The sequence below is a fragment of the Orbicella faveolata genome, unplaced genomic scaffold (genome assembly GCF_042242905.1).
Source record: "Orbicella faveolata isolate gen_17 unplaced genomic scaffold, um_ofav_v1 contig_1, whole genome shotgun sequence".
Taxonomy (NCBI): domain Eukaryota; kingdom Metazoa; phylum Cnidaria; class Anthozoa; order Scleractinia; family Merulinidae; genus Orbicella; species Orbicella faveolata.
This window is the reverse complement of record NW_028301536.1, coordinates 34413777-34430506: the sequence shown is the minus strand read 5'-3', so window position 1 is coordinate 34430506 and position 16730 is coordinate 34413777. Positions and strand designations below refer to the sequence as shown.

At 40.3% G+C, this 16730-nt stretch overlaps 1 protein-coding gene, 1 long non-coding RNA gene and 3 pseudogenes across 2 annotated transcripts; 4 read left to right on the top strand and 1 right to left on the bottom strand.

Annotated features, from left to right (window-relative positions):
- The first annotated feature begins 1837 nt into the window (after positions 1-1837).
- On the top strand, positions 1838-6921 carry LOC149118856 (uncharacterized). Its single transcript, XR_016202091.1, has 3 exons — positions 1838-1901; positions 3010-3122; positions 5926-6921. It is a non-coding gene; the product is annotated as an uncharacterized LOC149118856 (long non-coding RNA).
- Positions 6922-11314: 4393 nt separating this feature from the next.
- LOC149118855 (uncharacterized) lies at positions 11315-12085 on the top strand (annotated as a pseudogene).
- A 192-nt stretch (positions 12086-12277) lies between these two features.
- Positions 12278-14584, top strand: LOC149118854 (uncharacterized; annotated as a pseudogene).
- On the bottom strand, positions 14548-15470 carry LOC149118853 (uncharacterized). The gene has a single exon (XM_089273786.1). It carries the CDS (start codon positions 15464-15466, stop codon positions 14576-14578), a length of 891 nt encoding a protein of 296 aa, XP_089129912.1. The 5' UTR covers positions 15467-15470; the 3' UTR covers positions 14548-14575.
- On the top strand, positions 15331-16684 carry LOC149118852 (uncharacterized; annotated as a pseudogene).
- The last annotated feature ends 46 nt before the right edge of the window (positions 16685-16730 follow it).

Sequence of the window (16730 nt, the reverse complement as noted above, 5' to 3'; positions counted from 1 at the left end):
TCAATACCGTAAGATTCAAATTCCGATAACATTCAAAACTTCCAAATTTCTCTAGAATTTCAGGTATAGCAGTTCTGCCTTAATGCACTCCCTTTCATACGATTTTTAGCTATACATGTGTAATAATATTGATTCTTATTGAAGTATCATTAATTGCCGTTAATGATTTAGCGAGTTAATCTGGCTAGAAGGTTCTGTGGGTTTCCTGTGCCGATGCCCAAATTCTTTGGAGAAAATAAAACAGGTAGAGAAACATTGCCCCAGTGGCCCAACGCCCACCAAAGGATAACCACATATTTCATATTTTAGTTTTAGGTGGCTGAACCAGTTCGCAACATTTTTCTGCACCTCCTCTTTAGGGAATCAGTGGAGGACTTTACTGAAAATTCTCACCTTAAGCCAGACATCCTGAAGGTCTGTAGCAAGTGACTATGATCCAGTCTCTTGTCTGCAGATACTCTAACCGAATACTTTTACTCAAGGATCCGGCCGACCTGGGTTCGATTCTGGCTTTTAAAATTGTCTTTTTCTTTTTTCCTTGTTTAGAGAGAAAAAAGCCTAAGTGTCCGGAGCCATTCCTGCAATTAACGCCATGTATTCTGAGACTAACTGTACGTTTGATAACGAGTATCTCTATTTTGACAAATTTCACGAAATTTAGTTCCCTCTAACGCATTTTTTTGGGTTAAATCGTGAAATTTATGTCCCGCGAAATATGCTCGTTCCAATTTGGCAAAGGTATATTCCCGCGAAAACAAGTAACAATAAGGCAGCGAAAATTTAGTTCAGGAATCTAGCCAATCAGATCATGTAGCTCCAGAGCCAGTTTTTGCTCTTGATAAGGCTCCGCCGGCCAAGAGAGACGGGCAGCTCTGGGGACGAGAAAGAGGACTGGCAGTCAATTTAAACTCAGTCCTGAAGGACCTCTCAAGGTCCGTGTAGGAAATCTCCGTAGGAAATAAAGTTGGCGGCTGTATATTTAACCACAAAAACCATGTTGGTGCTATATTTGTTCCTGTGCTAACGACGCTAGGTTTGAGCATTGTTAAAGGCATCGTGTGCTAAGAATTATGGGAAAATGTTCTAGTCGCCATGTGTTTTTTTCCCACGGACGATTGTAATCCGACAGTTCTTGTTAGCTAGATTAGCTAGTGGACATTTTTTTTGTAATGAAACCAGAAACGGTAGTTCAGGGATCTTGCCATTCAAACCCTTGTCTCCAAAACCGCCTTTTGATCTTCCTTGTGCCAAGTTCACGTCGCCCGGGGAGGGGCACTCCCTTATATGGGCTATACAGGTATGTGCGACCCCAAAGGGTATGCTTTTCTTGTAGCCGTTTTGGTATGGACTTTGGTCATTTTGGTCATAAATAGGGTATGGTTTTAGCACTCTAGTCTTGAATTGGGTATGTGTTTTAGAAGAAGCTACTTTTTCGTCATTTTCAATAAGACCATCAACAAAATCCCTTCATAAATTATGTCTAAGCGACTTTTTGAGCCGCAACGGTCATAAATAGGTATCAAATTTTTGGTCAGGTCGTAAATAGGGAGGGAAAATCGCAAATTTTGGTGATAAATAGGTACGGGTTTTTGGGAAACGCGCCGCACACCCCACCCAATTTTTCTTGGACTACCCCTCGGGTGTGGCCGAACAGAAATTTATTTTGAATACCTCAGGAAATGGCTTTGTCCGTGACTAAACCAACAATATCGTTCAGTTTTACCAAGATCGAAGACAACCGGAAACTAAGAAGTCAATTTCTTATGCAAAGTTACATGACCAAAGGCTTGACGTTCCATATATGAATATTTATTTTTAATATTTACTTTCTCACACATGACTCAGTTGATGTTCTAGCTAGCGCGTACAAAGGCCGGTAGAGAAGTCATATCACTTGACAGGTAGCCGAGATAAATTTCAATTTATGCTTCCATTCTTTATGGTTCAGCATATCACTTGACAGGTAGGCGAGAAAAATTTTAATTTATGCTTTCATTCTTTATGGTTCAGCCGGTTTTTTCGAGTGAAAGACGAGGAGTTTAGAAGTTCAGGCAGCAATTGTCATGCGCGCGGAATGTTTGGTGTTTCTATTTGGCTTATGGCTAAAGATTATTTCAATATTTGAGAAAACACTGATTGTTTTGAGTAGCACTTCTTATTACGAAAATGGGTGTTTGGTTGCAGAAAACCTTAGTTCCTCTCTAATAGGTTAACAGGTGCAATTTGTGGTTAGGAAAATCCAAATCTTCTCCATCTTTTGCTGCGATTTAGCGTGTATGTTTTGATGTAGGGACGAGTGATAAAAATGCTCTCCAATGTAGTTAAAATAAGTATTTTAAAACACCAAAACTATCTATGTCACTTTTGATGGTTTCCCCGCGATTTTCTAAGCTAAAATTGCGCACCGTCGACGAATAAATAATCCAAACGGAATATGTAAAATCTATATGAAAAGTCGATATAATCAACACCGAACCTTGATGGAACACTGCCCATCGAGACCTGCGTTAAAATATAACTCGTATTACTTAAAAATTATGGGTAAAAAATTCCGATTCTTCTCTTTTTAATACAAGAATTTACCTGTAAGGAACGTGAATAAATTTTTTTTTAGTGTGTGTTACCTGTTGTTGACACTTTCCATTGACAATTTCCATTCTCAGAAGGAAACCAGCTTGCGTGTTGCTTGAATAAGGTAAACACGTAGTCTGAAAAGCGAAATACGTGACCAAATAAAATATTGCATAATTGATTTTGTTCTAAGATATTAAATATTTAAAGCGAAAGTAGTCATGGCACTCGCGAGTTTTATTGCAGCGTCCATTTGGCCAAGACATCTTTTGTGGAATCTGAACTGAATCTTTGGGCGATGGAATGAAATTCTTAGCTCCGACGTTGAATAAAATTAACGGCATATTTGATGCACATATTTTGCATTGCTTCCTAATGTAGAAAACAAATAATCATTACTAAGGACACGATTTTCCTTTTTTTATCGAATGATTGTAGGTGGAGATTGGAAAATGTACATAACGAAACCCAGGGAAAATTAAAAGTTTGAGTATAAGACCGAAAAAGTTGACAACCATCAACGGATCTTGGAAGAAAGGATTTTTAATTTGGTATGTTAATTTGCATTTCTTTTTGTTTACAACGTTAACTGAACAGTAGAAGTTACCATTCTTTGCAACGTGTGATCTGAAATTCATACAGTCTGCCAGGCTAACTCGTTTGCTTTATAAAATATATAACGCCGCCGAGTGTATACACACTACATCGCATTCAGTGTATACACACTGCATCGCGTGAGCTGCGAAAACGTGCGAAAATTGAAACCGTCGCGTGTGATCTCATCTCCATGCAAAACCACGCGAACTTCATCACGCATATCGCGGTAACGAAATGACTTTAACAACATAACGATCATATTCAGTCTGATGTCCTTCGTCTTTAAGGTTATTCCCCAGTATTGCATTGCGCATCCCTACCGCGCATAATTTCACGCGTGATTAGTGCGCGCGCATTAAAAAATGGCGGCTTTTTCTTTACAGCTGGACCTCGCCATAGAGCTAAATCGTCATTTTCTCGCAAACGAGTATGATTACCTATCATTTTTTCTGTTGTTTGAATTGAGTAATAAATTTCTCTGCGTAAAATAAATATTGACTAATTCTCAGTGTAGAACAAAAAGCAATCGTCGGAAACGTGAATTTAGCAAGCAATCGTGACTACAATCGTGGTGCTATTAGAAGGATTTATATGGGTATAAATAAGGTGCTGTTGCTCCTAAACGAACACGGGGACCCCTCATTTTTATTTCAAAATTTAAATTCCTATAATATAAACAATCAATAGGCAAAGTTTCACAAAAATCTCAGTGCAGGTTCTATTTCAGTGGAATGACCTTAAAAGAGTTGAGTTTGTCTCCCATGCTACGAAAACAAATTTGAACTTTCATTTAGTGCGTGTCGTTCTTCCCTAATCAATGAAGCGGTTAATCTTAAAACGTGCGTAGTAACAATTTGTTTTTCGTATCAACGCTTTACTCTTGTGTGGTGAACCAGTTTATGTTTCTTATATATTTGAATGAACCAAAATTATTTCAGAATGAATCGCTTGAAGCTTAAGACGCTAAGTGTGACGTGCGGGTATCGATTTAGTACCAGTCGACAGAAATCTTTCATCCGGAACATATTGCTATGCATCGCCGAGTTGTAATCATAATGTATATCCAAACGTTTGGTAGCGAACTTACTTCTCAAAATCTGAGCTGAGTTTTGGTCCTTAAGGACGGTGCCTACTTTTGTTAGTGCGCACACGTTCTGCGCATCCCGCAAGCCATGGTTGAAGCGCCACGCGCGCGCTGGGTTGACATGACGCAATCAACTACGCTACCAAGTATACGACTAAATTGAAAGCAAAATTTTCCTACTGTGACTAAATTAAGTTTAATTAGCCTGTACTTAAATCAGGAACATCAGAACAGCAGCGTATCGCTAACCACTAACTGTTAACGTCTTCCAGCTGAAAAACTAGCTGTTATCTGTCGAAAATTATACTGAGATCCAACTGTAAACATGTACCCGTAGATGGTGTAGTGCGCGCGCAAAACAAGTGCGAGATACGCAAATGTTTTACTTACTGGGGAGGTGACAGGAAAAAATGTAACGGGCACCGTAAATAGTTTCAAAAAGGATCAATAACATTAAAAAACGCGTAGTTACCCCTATATTTTATGTTATGAAATGGAAGTGGCAAGCCTATTCAGCACGTGATTAGTTTCTGGTTGCGAGCAAAGGATATTTAGACTGTATTTTAGCTGAAACAGAGAAAGGCTGTCAGAGACGCTAAACGTGCTGTTGCAACGATTTTGTTATTAAAAACATACCAAGAATGGTTTTTATGTTACCATTTACCATGTAGTTTTCAGATCTTTATAAACGTGTTTGCTTTTCTGTATGTAAAGGCGAATTCTAAAGAAAGCTGTGAAGAAATATCCTCTCCTTCTATTTTCAGAAAAATGCTGATGTCAGCATTTTTGTTGAGATTCAATGCTAATTATCTCAAAAATATGCGTGGCTACCTCCTTTTTTTCTTTGTGGATTCCGATAGCTCTTACAAAGATGTACTCTTTCCGCGTGGTCCTAACCTGGCGCAAAAACCTTTGTATTTAGTAGGCACCGTCCTTAACTGACACCACCAGCACTGATCGTGTTAGCATAGGCAAGTCACTACAGGTGATATTTTCAAAGTACCAGTGATATTCGAAAACTTTATCGAAATTTCACAAGCCTTTAGGAGAATATAATTTGAAAGAATTTTCATTTATCACGAGTAGCGTAAATTCTTAAAATTTTGCTGGAGCTTTCATACGATTTTTCATTTGGATATGACTGAGAAAATTACGAACGCGCTCGCTTTAATATACACTGCGGTGCAAATTAAAAATTAATGAGTCAAAATGAAGTAATTTTTTCAGTTATTTAATTAATAAACTGAATAAACAAGAATGACTCGGCGGCTTTTAATAGTCATCTGCTCTGCAGCACGTTAACTTCTGCGGGAGACAATCTGTATAAGATGATGGGAGAGGAGGCTGGGAAACATTGTCAACATAACTTGGAAGCTTGTCGCCTCAGAGCTGGGCTCAATATTTATGACTTTTTCTGTGTCTGTCTTATTCCCGCAGTTTATAACCTCCTTATACCTCAGACTAAACTAGAGCAGGAAGCCAGGGGGTTGGGGGAGGGATTTGGAGTAAACTTCATGAACAATACAGGTGTGGCCAGATTTCAGGTGTTCAAATTACATCAATCAAATGTCCATCTATGACGTGACAATATTATGTTTCTTCAGTGTGGGTAGATTGATGAACTTAAAATCACTCAGCGTAGATCTCTTAATTTTAATCTCCAATCTCTTTAGAAGCCTCGTGTACTTGGACTCTCTCACTTAGAAGAAAGATTGCCAAACGCGTACATGGACTGGGATTCGAAATGAATGGAACGACGATGATGATGATGAACCCGACCAATGTTAGTGGTAAGCGACAAGGGTTAGATAGGAATTGAATGTATTGACTGCGATCTCAAACAAAAACACAGTATAAATAATGAAAGATGTTAAATTCAAAGTCGGTAAATAAATATAAAAGATGAAATTTTAGTATGCCATGAGGGTTAACAAAGAAAAAAAATATCTGAGTCCCTGACGAGATTTCCCGCGAGTTTCTCTGTAGTTCGCCTGTTGAGAGCGCCTCAATGACTGGTCGCTGGGAGGTCATGAGTTCGAATTCCTTCGTGGACTCAGAAAAATCGTCTTTCAGAAGAGCAAGATCAGTACATTTTCAGTATTCATTGAGCTAAAGAAAGGAAAAAGAAATTCCGATTGCGAAGGTCAGAACATTTTCCACTATGTGTTCTGCAGCTATAAATTATGCCTACCAATGCCCTTCGGCTTTTTCACCCTTGCATTCAATGTAGAAATAAACTTATAATTAATTTGATCGCTGGAAATGCCTTGGAAAACTTGCTGCAATGATTCTCGTTGATAATATTAGCCTTAGATTTTCGTTATAATTGTCAAATATAAAGGACGTTTTGGGGGTGAGAAAAAAAAATACGGTAAATATAACTCCGATGCCGCGGTGAAGGATCTTGGCTTTAAAGTGGTAGAGCCTTATATTGAGGGTTGATACTTTAAATGGGAACAACGAATCGCTTAATTAAAATGCTATCTTGTGATCTCAGTTAAGTTTATTTTTTCGTTCGGCAAAAGCCTTTGAACTTTGATTTGTAATGGAAACATTTCTCCTCTGGCTTGCCAGAGCCGGCAATATTTATCTGCAAATTGCATTAATTGTTATTCCATTAAAGCACCGTGTCATTTCGGAAACGAGCCCCGGCCCCGAAATAAGAAAAATATGCTTCCGTCATAATTATTCTATTGTTATTATTGGAAAAACTTCTGAATGTCCTTTATCAGCTCGAGTTTGCTGATTGGATTACAAGATGATTTTATCAATATTTCTGGCTTCAGATTTCGAGCTCAACTTATTGCCGCCATACATTCAATTCTCTTGTTAATTTATTTTAATACCAGAATGACCTAATTCACTACACAATATCTCACAGCACACAGTTCTGATTGACTAAACAAAGCGGCCTAACGAGATATTTGGCACAAAATCTCGCCACTAAGTAGGTGGCACTAAGATAAATATTATGTCCTGATCGAGTATTATGAATTCCATAATTGTCATTCGAACTTATATACCAGAATTATTATTATTATTGTAATTATGGTAAATATTGTTATTATTATTATTATTATTAGTAGTAGTATTTTAATGTATAATTATTTTCCTTTATTGTCGCTTTTGCTTGTCAGTTTATTAGTTTATCTTGCCAACTTTAATCATATATATATTTTTTCCAATCCTACGTTGTTTTCCTTGTACGAGTATTGTACTATTTACAAATTTATGTAAAAATGTGTAAATAGTGCAAAATAATAAAAATCTAAAAATAATAAGCTCAAAGTCGTACCATCGCATTTCGAAACAGGGCAAAGGCATCTTAACGATGTCGGTGGGAACGTTGTTTACTATTCTCGCTTATTTTCACATTGAAGTGTTTTGCATATAGTCCGGGGTATAAGCGACAAAAAATCATAGAATTGTTCAAATAGTGATACAAGTATGAAACTCTCAGTAAATGTAACTTTTAACATGTAGATTAATATAAAAGCAAGACCCCAGATGGATCTTGCTCTCTAAGTTTATATTTTGGTAATTTTTAGTATGCGGTCAGCGGTTTGGGCAAACCAATCAGAAAAGTCTACGTTTTTATTAAGAAGGGTAATTTTGTCAATTTACTTCCAATCTGAGCTTCCTGTTGTGTGCAGTATTGTTTGGCTGATATTAGCACTCAGCGAGTACGCCTGGCTGATATTAGAAATAGCGCCTGGCTGATTTTAAAAGTAGCACCTAGTTGATATTAGCTTTCGAGCAAGAACTTGCAGTGTTTAGGATATTGGATTATGGGAACTGGTCAGGTAAGAACAGAAAAGAACTGGAATTTCTGTGCTTTGTGTGAACAAGAGACAGAAGAGAATCGAAGTTAATAGTGTGTCCTTTAAATAGTACAAGGAAAAACTACGGACCGGGGTACAAAAGTTTGGCAGACGATCTACAGCAATTTCGTGAGATTGGTGAATTGCCAATTCAAGGCTCTTTGTCAAGCCTCGATGAGGGAAACGGAATAGAAGTAACGTTAAAACGTCATGAAGCAAAATGGCACAAGTCGTGCTTTAAAAAAATGCAGCACTCTTAAGCTGCAGAGGGCTCAAAAGAGGAAACTCGAGGACAGCTCAGTAGAAGGTTCTGAAGCACCGAGTCTTGTGAAAACTCGCACTAGTCTAGGGATATCCTCAAAAGAAGTAGCAAAAGAATCTCAGCAAAGATGTTTCTTTTGTGATGAAACTGGAGATAACCTTCCCAGAGCAGCAACTCTTACACTTGACAGCAAGGTCAGAGCAGCCGCTACAAAACTGCAAGACCGAAAGCTTTTAACAAAACTTGCAGCCGGCGATATGCTTGCCATAGATTTATATTATCGCACAGGATGTCTTACTGCCCTTTACAATCGATTAAGAAGTAGTTCACCTAAAGGGGAATAAAATATCACAACTCAAGTTTCGCTAGAAGCCGTTGCTTTAGCTGAGTTAGTTGCATACATTGAGGATAATGCAAAGCAAACAGTTTTCAAGCTGTACGATTTGTCAAAGCTTTGCTCTTCTAGACTTGAGCAACTAGGAGCTTATGTTCCCGAGCGGGTTAATTCCACTCGGCTAAAGGAGCGTTTGCTATCACAGTTGCCTGATCTCCGTGAATATAACGAGGGAAGGGAGGTAAAGCTAGCTTTTTCTAGCGACATCAGTGCAGCTTTGCAGTTTGCACAAGACTATGATTATGACGCAGAAGCTATTCATCTAACTAAAGCTGCCACATTTGTCAGGAAAGAGATGCTGACTAAGCAACAGCACTTTAATAGATCATATGAGTCTGACTGCCATCACCAAGCAGTTCCAAAATCTCTATTAGCTTTGGTAAACATGATATTAGAACGGCATATATTTAATGCTGTCAAAATTCATAGAGATCCGACATCTGAAAACACAACCATCCAACATAGCTTAATGAGGGAGACCCCACGGTCAATCTATGTAGGACTAGTTCTTCACGCTGAAACACGCAAGAAGAAGCGGGTCGATAAATTCTACAGACTGGGGTTGTGTATCTCTTATTTCAGAATAATGCAGATATCAGCTGATCTGGGAAACAGTATATGCGCACAATTTGAAGAAGAAGGGGTTGTGTGACCCTCAAAGTTAAAGAAGTCTTTGTTCACCACTGCTAACGTGGACAACATCGACCACAATCCAAGTGCACGTACAGCAAAAGATTCATTCCATGGTACTGCTGTCTCACTTACTCAGAACCCCAGTGGCGACAGAGAAGGCATCGCTAGAGATCGAGTGGTAAGAAGCCCAGATTCACCTAAGAAGAAAACTCTGACCGATCTGCCAGAATCTACCACAGATGTTCAACCCGTAGCAGTTCAAGTAAAGCAGGACTGTTATGTTCCAAAAGGGTGTAAATCTGTAAAACCTTCGTCAGATCTGATCGGTGAAGGTATGAAATCTGAGTATCAGTGGCTAGATAAAGTCATCAAAGAGTTGTTAGAAAAGGATAAACTGGACAAGGAAGACTACATCTCTTGTTCAGCCCACTTTGCCTTGCTGCAGTCCCAAGCCACGATCCGGCCACGATCCCAGGCCATTACTGCGCTGTTACCACTCTTTGATGAAAATGCTCATGCAATGGCTATGATCCAGCATTCAATGAAGATAGTCAAGGAAGGAGTCGCATATGTTACTCCTGACCAAACTCCTGTAATCGCTATGGATCAACCATTGTTAGCTATTGCCAAGCAAATCCAGTGGGAAAAAGCAGATCTGTACGGAGAAGAAAAGTATGTTGTGATGTTGGGTGGCCTGCATGTCAAGGTGGCTTCGTCGAAAATGGTTTGGCACTGGTTGGACAAAAATGGGTGGGACAGTGCATTGGTACAAGCTGATATTGCGACTAGAGGAAGAGCGGATGGTATTCTGAAAGCTGCCCATATCACTAGATCACGCTATGTCCATCAAGTAAGTGCCTGCGCTCTGTATATATTACAGGGAAAAAGGAATACACAGAAAGCCGTGACTCTTCCGACATTGATTTTAAGCCATGGGTACAAAAAAAAAGTGACCATCACACGCACTTCCAGTTCTGGGCTACAGTACTATAGCTTGAACTTACTATTATAGAACTTGTCAGATCCATCAGAGAGGGAAAATTCACCTCTATGTCGAAAATTCTTGGCAAGCTAACACCCTGGATGTTTGCCCTGGACTTGACTAACTACTCCAGATGGCTGCCAGTACACATACGAGATCTGCTGATGCTGAAAGAAAAGCATCCCTCAGTATTTGCTGAGTTTGTTTGAGGACGTTTGAGGTTCAGAAAACGCAGCACTTCTTGCTGATTCCTTTAGACCATAATCACGAACAAGAAAACGAGATAATTAAAGGAGATGGAAGAGCTGTAGGACTAACGGAAAATCCCACTGCCCTCAAGCGCTGGATGGTTGCTGGAAGGGTGGTGAAAGAGTTCGAGTCTACCTTTGAAGTTACAAAGTCCTGTGACAAACGTGATCACGAGCAAATTCCATCCGTCCAAAAGACCTTTTTCAAGGACGTCCAAGCACTTATTAGTGTACTTCAAGAAATGGGAAACCCTTTTACGGAAGATAGCACCGAATTGATCGTGCTGGGCACACAGGAAATCATGTCACAATGTGTCGTCCAGGCGATAAAGACAGCTAAACAAAAAGGACAGTCTCAGTACGATCAGTTTGTGGAAGAGAGGTCAGTTAGATGCTCTAAAGACATTACTGATACCATCCATCGAAACAAGCTTCCGTTGTTTGGAACGACAGAAAACCCAGCAAGTAACAAGACAAGAAATCAAATTTCAGTACTAAAGAGCGACTGTAATCTGCTTGAAAGGCTCTATATGGCGTGCCAGGCAAGAGAAGGTAATCCTCAAGAGTTTTTCAAGCATGAAAACCATGGTAGCCCTCCCTCACTCTCTTGCGCTGGCAAAATGCGTTCTAGACAGAAATCTGAATTAGTCCAGTTTCTTGAAGCTTCCACCACGGTGGAGTGTCCAGACTTTTACGTAAAAGTTTTTGATGCTGCAGCAGTTGTTAACATGCTACCACCTGGAAAGTCTAAGACATTTAAGGACTATGCAACATCTGTATTTCTCAATTATGTCATCAAACAAGCACAGAATATCACAAGAATAGATTTGATATGGGATCAATACTTCGAAAAACGCCTAAAGCGAAGTAGCAGGGAGGCGAGAGGCTCGGGAGTATGAAGGCGCGTGTGCGATAATGCGTCCATTCCAGTCAACTGGAAGAGCTTTCTGCGATCGGATGACAACAAAAATGAGCTTTTTCACTATTTAGCAGAAAGCGTCACTGCAATCCAGCTTTAAAGGGGTGGAGGTTATCACTACATCTGGTGTTGACGTGCTCAGCCCTTCTCCAGTAGAGACGGAAGGTCTTATCGCCTGCAACCACGAGGAGGCGGATACAAGGATCGTCATCCATGTGAAGCACGCATCAGCCAGGGGTCTCAAAAAGGTCTTGATCAGGACGGTTGACACTGACGTTGTGGTACTTGCGATAGCATATGGACAACAGCTAGAGTTACAAGAGTTGTTTATCGCCTTTGGTGTTGGTAACCATTTCAGATATCTACCCATCCACAAGATCACCACCTCTCTAACTCAGCAGTGTGAAGCCCTCCCTTTTATCATGCTGTCACAGGGTGTGATACTGTTTCATACTTTGCGGGAAAAGGAAAGAAGACAGCTTTCCAAGTGTGGAAGTCAAATCCTGAAGTGACTGAAATCTTCCGGGTCCTATCATCTCCTCAAGATACGGTCTCTGAAGAACAATGTCGTGTCTTGAAGCGATTTGTGGTTGTCATGTACGGCCGTATGTCTCCCCACCAGACAGTCAACGAAGCTTGACAAGTTCTACTTGCGCAAGGTAATAAAAGCATTGAGAATATTCCTCCAACTCAAGCCGCTCTTGCACAGTACATCAAAAGAGCAGCCTATCAGGCCGGTCATGTATGGGGTCAAGCGCTGGAGCCTATGCAGGAACTCCCAAGTCCGGCAGAGTGGGGTTGGCAGCAACAACCAGAAGGTTGGTTTCCCAAGAGGACTATGCTAGCTGAGGCATCAAAGGCCTGCAGTGAACTGATAAGCTGTGGATGCAAGAGGGCTTTCCGTGAACTATGTAAATGTACTAAAGCAAACCTCCCTTGCACTGCACTATGTTCTTGTGCAGGAAGTTGTTACCAAGAATAGAATGACCTTCAAATCGGTAAGTTTTATGATCCGTTCTATAAAGAAATTATCCTGATGGAATAAAATAATTAAGGATGTCATTTTACTGCCAACTCTGCAAAAATAATTTAGCTCGGACAAAGTTTTGTAAAGGCTTCACTTTTTATCAGAACTTGGGTACCCTGTGGTTTTCCATACAACCCTTATATGGGAACTTGTAAGGCTGTTTATTGTTTTACAAGGCAAGATCCAAGATGGGTCTAGCTTGCTTTTATTTCATTCCACATGCCAAAAGGAGTAGGCAGGCCAATTTTGGCACTTGTATCATATTTTGAACAATTCTACCCCTTATCTTCCGGAGTAATAAGTCTTGCTTCTTGATCTTTATCTCAATAGATTCATCTAACCACAAGGAAGAGTCCGTAGAGGTGGGTGTGATTGTCATGGGGCTCTGCTGCATCTGTTTAGTGGCATGCGCATTAGTTGTCCTTCAGCTCCGCTCAAACAACAGACGCATTTCCGGAAACCGACAAAGATCTGGACCAACAAGCAACGACTCGGCTGATCGATCACGTGATCCGTTAGACGTGGGGGCACCACCCTCTTATGACGCAGGTATGCTGATAGTAGTGAACCTGCCACAGCTTTGGACTATTTTCCTCCCAGCCAAGAATAAATTGATTTTTCAAAATGGTTGGAATGTTCACTAAGTATGAGTGATCAGTTGGGTCTAAAAACACGGATATTATTCTTCTATTTGACCTTAAAATGGCTTGTCTTGCCTTAAATTGTCTAACGTCCTGAGCTCCAAAAAAACACCACAGTAGACCATATTCGTATTGTTTGTATTGGACTAGAACTAGCTTGCAATGGAGGTTCATGCGGGGAATATCATTAAAAAGAGATTAATGTCATTTGCATTTGAAAAGATTCTCCACATTAGCCTCAGTTGCGAGCTAGTTCCAGTCCATTACCGAGAATACGAAAATGGTCCATTGCAAGGAAAAGAAAAATTCTAATAATCTCGATTCAAAAATTCTGGAGCTTAATTATTTCCTAATTGTTTTTGTTTTTTTGGTGTTTATCATTAGTTATTCTCTCGCCTCACCTCTACCCACCATCTAGAAGGACGTCACTAACGTTAGGTATCTCGGAGACAAGACGAAGCTCTGGTTCAAGTGCTTTTAGCTTGTCCCTTCACAGTCCTCGCCTCATACACCACCATCGTGTGGTACCTAGAGGCCTATCTGAAGACAACCTGTCTCAGCACACAGACATTCAACTTCGGGGCTCTCAAGAAGAGGATAATGACGAGCCTCCACCACCTTATCCAGGAAATGGTACATCGTGCGATGCAGGTACCACAGACAATATTGCCAGTCCGAGGACCACGCGTCCAGACACTATAACCATGATTATGATACAACTGGTGAAAATAGGCCCCGCCCCTCAGGCGAAAGGGGATCGGCAATAAGGTCGAATCAAGAGCATCATGAAATGGGGCCAAATAGGGCTCACGCGGTGAACGCATGGATTGACAGCGAAGAGGTACATTGAATTTCTCGCGGTGAAACGAATAGTGAACCTTGTCGGCCGAATATTTGTCAATCAACCAATCCTGAAGATAGGAACTTAGATGTTAATGCGGGAGACCCGAATTGTTTGAGGACGTTTGTTTCTCATTCGTTACAAGACTTTAGGGGTGTGGTATCAACTACGCGCACTGTCCCCTCTGTAAACGCTGAGCTTACGGAGGCTCTATAGTCATTATTACAATATCATTTTCTAATGTTCTTGTGTAAAGTTATCAGTTCATTTCCCAAAACACTTCAAAGAGTGGCCGGCGAATTTTTCTCGACCTTGTTGTTAAACTGTGTTACATTTGAAGCTTTGTTTTCTACTGCTATGTGCTCAGTTCAGAATAAAAACTAGCGGTAAAAACGACGTTTCGATCTCTCTGAGATCATTTTCAAGTTGAAGGAAAAACGAATGAAATATACATATATAAGTACAAATTAGGGCGTGAGAATGTCAAACGATAAAATATGTAAATACAAGCGCTAAAATGTAAGTGTTAAAATAATAAAAGACTATAAAAAAAACCTATATAAATACCTCTGCACGGATTGAATCTGACTGTTTGTTCAAGATTGGCTTAAGCTCCTTTATAAAGAGCATTTCGTAGATAAGGCAGTCGAATTTACTTTGGCACTTTCTCAAGATCTTAAAATCACGATATATGTCACTTGGGATTGTTCCATGCTGCTCTTTGATGTGATTCCCGATTGAAGACGATCCTTTGTGTTCCTCAACGCGTTGATAGAGGTGTCGGCACGTGTACCCGACATAGTTTGCATCACACAAACGACACTTGTAGTAGTAAACAACGCGTTGCTGGTTAATGATAGGCGGCTTCTTTTCTTTCGGTTTGACCTCGTGTCCGATCTTGCGGCTTGTATATACGGGACGAATTTCAATTCCAATTTTTCGGCCTAGTTCCCCAAGTTGCCTTCGCGCGGAATTGGCCGATCTCTGATCCTTGAAAGGTAACACTATTCCGACAGGCGCTTCATTCACGTTACGTGCTCGAGTAGAAATTGGATCGTCAGAAACTTTCTTGGTAACAAAATTACTGATGGTCGATTGTATCAATTGCGCTGGGTACTGAAGTCGGGAGAACGTCTGTGTGAGACGATCACATTCCAGGTGGAACAGTTGCCAGGTAGATGATAGTTTAAAGGCACGATCCAGCATTGTTTTTAGCAATGACTTCTTGTATCTAACGTCGACGTGGCTCTTGTAATGTAGTAATGATCCGGTGTCAGTTGGTTTTCTGGACACCCTTGTCTCCAGGCAACCATTGCATTTCCTGATGTCCGTTCCCAGGAAAGGAAGTTTACCGTGTTCGCCAAGTTCCATGGTGAAGCTGACAGATGGATGACTCTCATTTAGAGAGGAAAGGAATGCTTCAGCTGTTTCGTGGATTCTCTCCATGACATGGAAGTTGACGATGACAGCATCCTTGTTTCATATGACGTAACTTCGCTCTTTACCAATGTCCCTGTTGATGAGACGATACAAATTCTAGCTGAAAAGGCATTCAAGGACGACTGGTTCAATAAACAACATAATCTCAACATTACAAAATCAGACTTGGTAGAGTTGCTAAATATTGCCACCAAGAACCAGCTTTTTCAGTTCGAGGGAAGTTTGTGTGAACAATCCGATGGTGTTGCCATGGGTTCGCCACTTGGACCCCTAATGGCCAACGTATTTATGTTCAGTATCGAACATCAACTTCAGGACCAAGGCAAGTTACCCGAGTTCTACAAACGCTATGTGGATGACACATTGAGCATAATGCCTGATTTCTACTCGAGCACGTAACGTGAATGAAGCGCCTGTCGGAATAGTGTTACCTTTCAAGGATCAGAGATCGGCCAATTCCGCGCGAAGGCAACTTGGGGAACTAGGCCGAAAAATTGGAATTGAAATTCGTCCCGTATATACAAGCCGCAAGATCGGACACGAGGTCAAACCGAAAGAAAAGAAGCCGCCTATCATTAACCAGCAACGCGTTGTTTACTACTACAAGTGTCGTTTGTGTGATGCAAACTATGTCGGGTACACGTGCCGACACCTCTATCAACGCGTTGAGGAACACAAAGGATCGTCTTCAATCGGGAATCACATCAAAGAGCAGCATGGAACAATCCCAAGTGACATATATCGTGATTTTAAGATCTTGAGAAAGTGCCAAAGTAAATTCGACTGCCTTATCTACGAAATGCTCTTTATAAAGGAGCTTAAGCCAACCTTGAACAAACACTCAGATTCAATCCGTGCAGAGGTATTTATATAGGTTTTTTTATAGTCTTTTATTATTTTAACACTTACATTTTAGCGCTTGTATTTACATATTTTATCGTTTGATATTCTCACGCCCTAATTTTTACTTATATATGTATATTTCATTCGTTTTTCCTTCAACTTGAAAATGATCTCAGAGAGATCGAAACGTCGTTTTTTACCGCTAGTTTTTATTCTGAAATGTTTTCCAAAAAAACTACTTATGTGCTCAGTCGATAGAAAAAACACGCTGCAGCGTGCAGAACATGTGGCTTAGTGGGACAGAGAAAGAACTGACATTGTTCGTCGCTTTAGACCTAATGTACTCTTTGCAAAGATCTATCATACATAAATTGTTGTTTATACGAGCAGTCCTCGGTAATATATCAGTTGATCCTTAAGTTAATAC

Bases quoted from the DNA above. Each gene is read 5' to 3' on its own strand.
- LOC149118853 (XM_089273786.1), bottom strand. From the start codon at position 15,466: ATGGAGAGAATCCACGAAACAGCTGAAGCATTCCTTTCCTCTCTAAAT.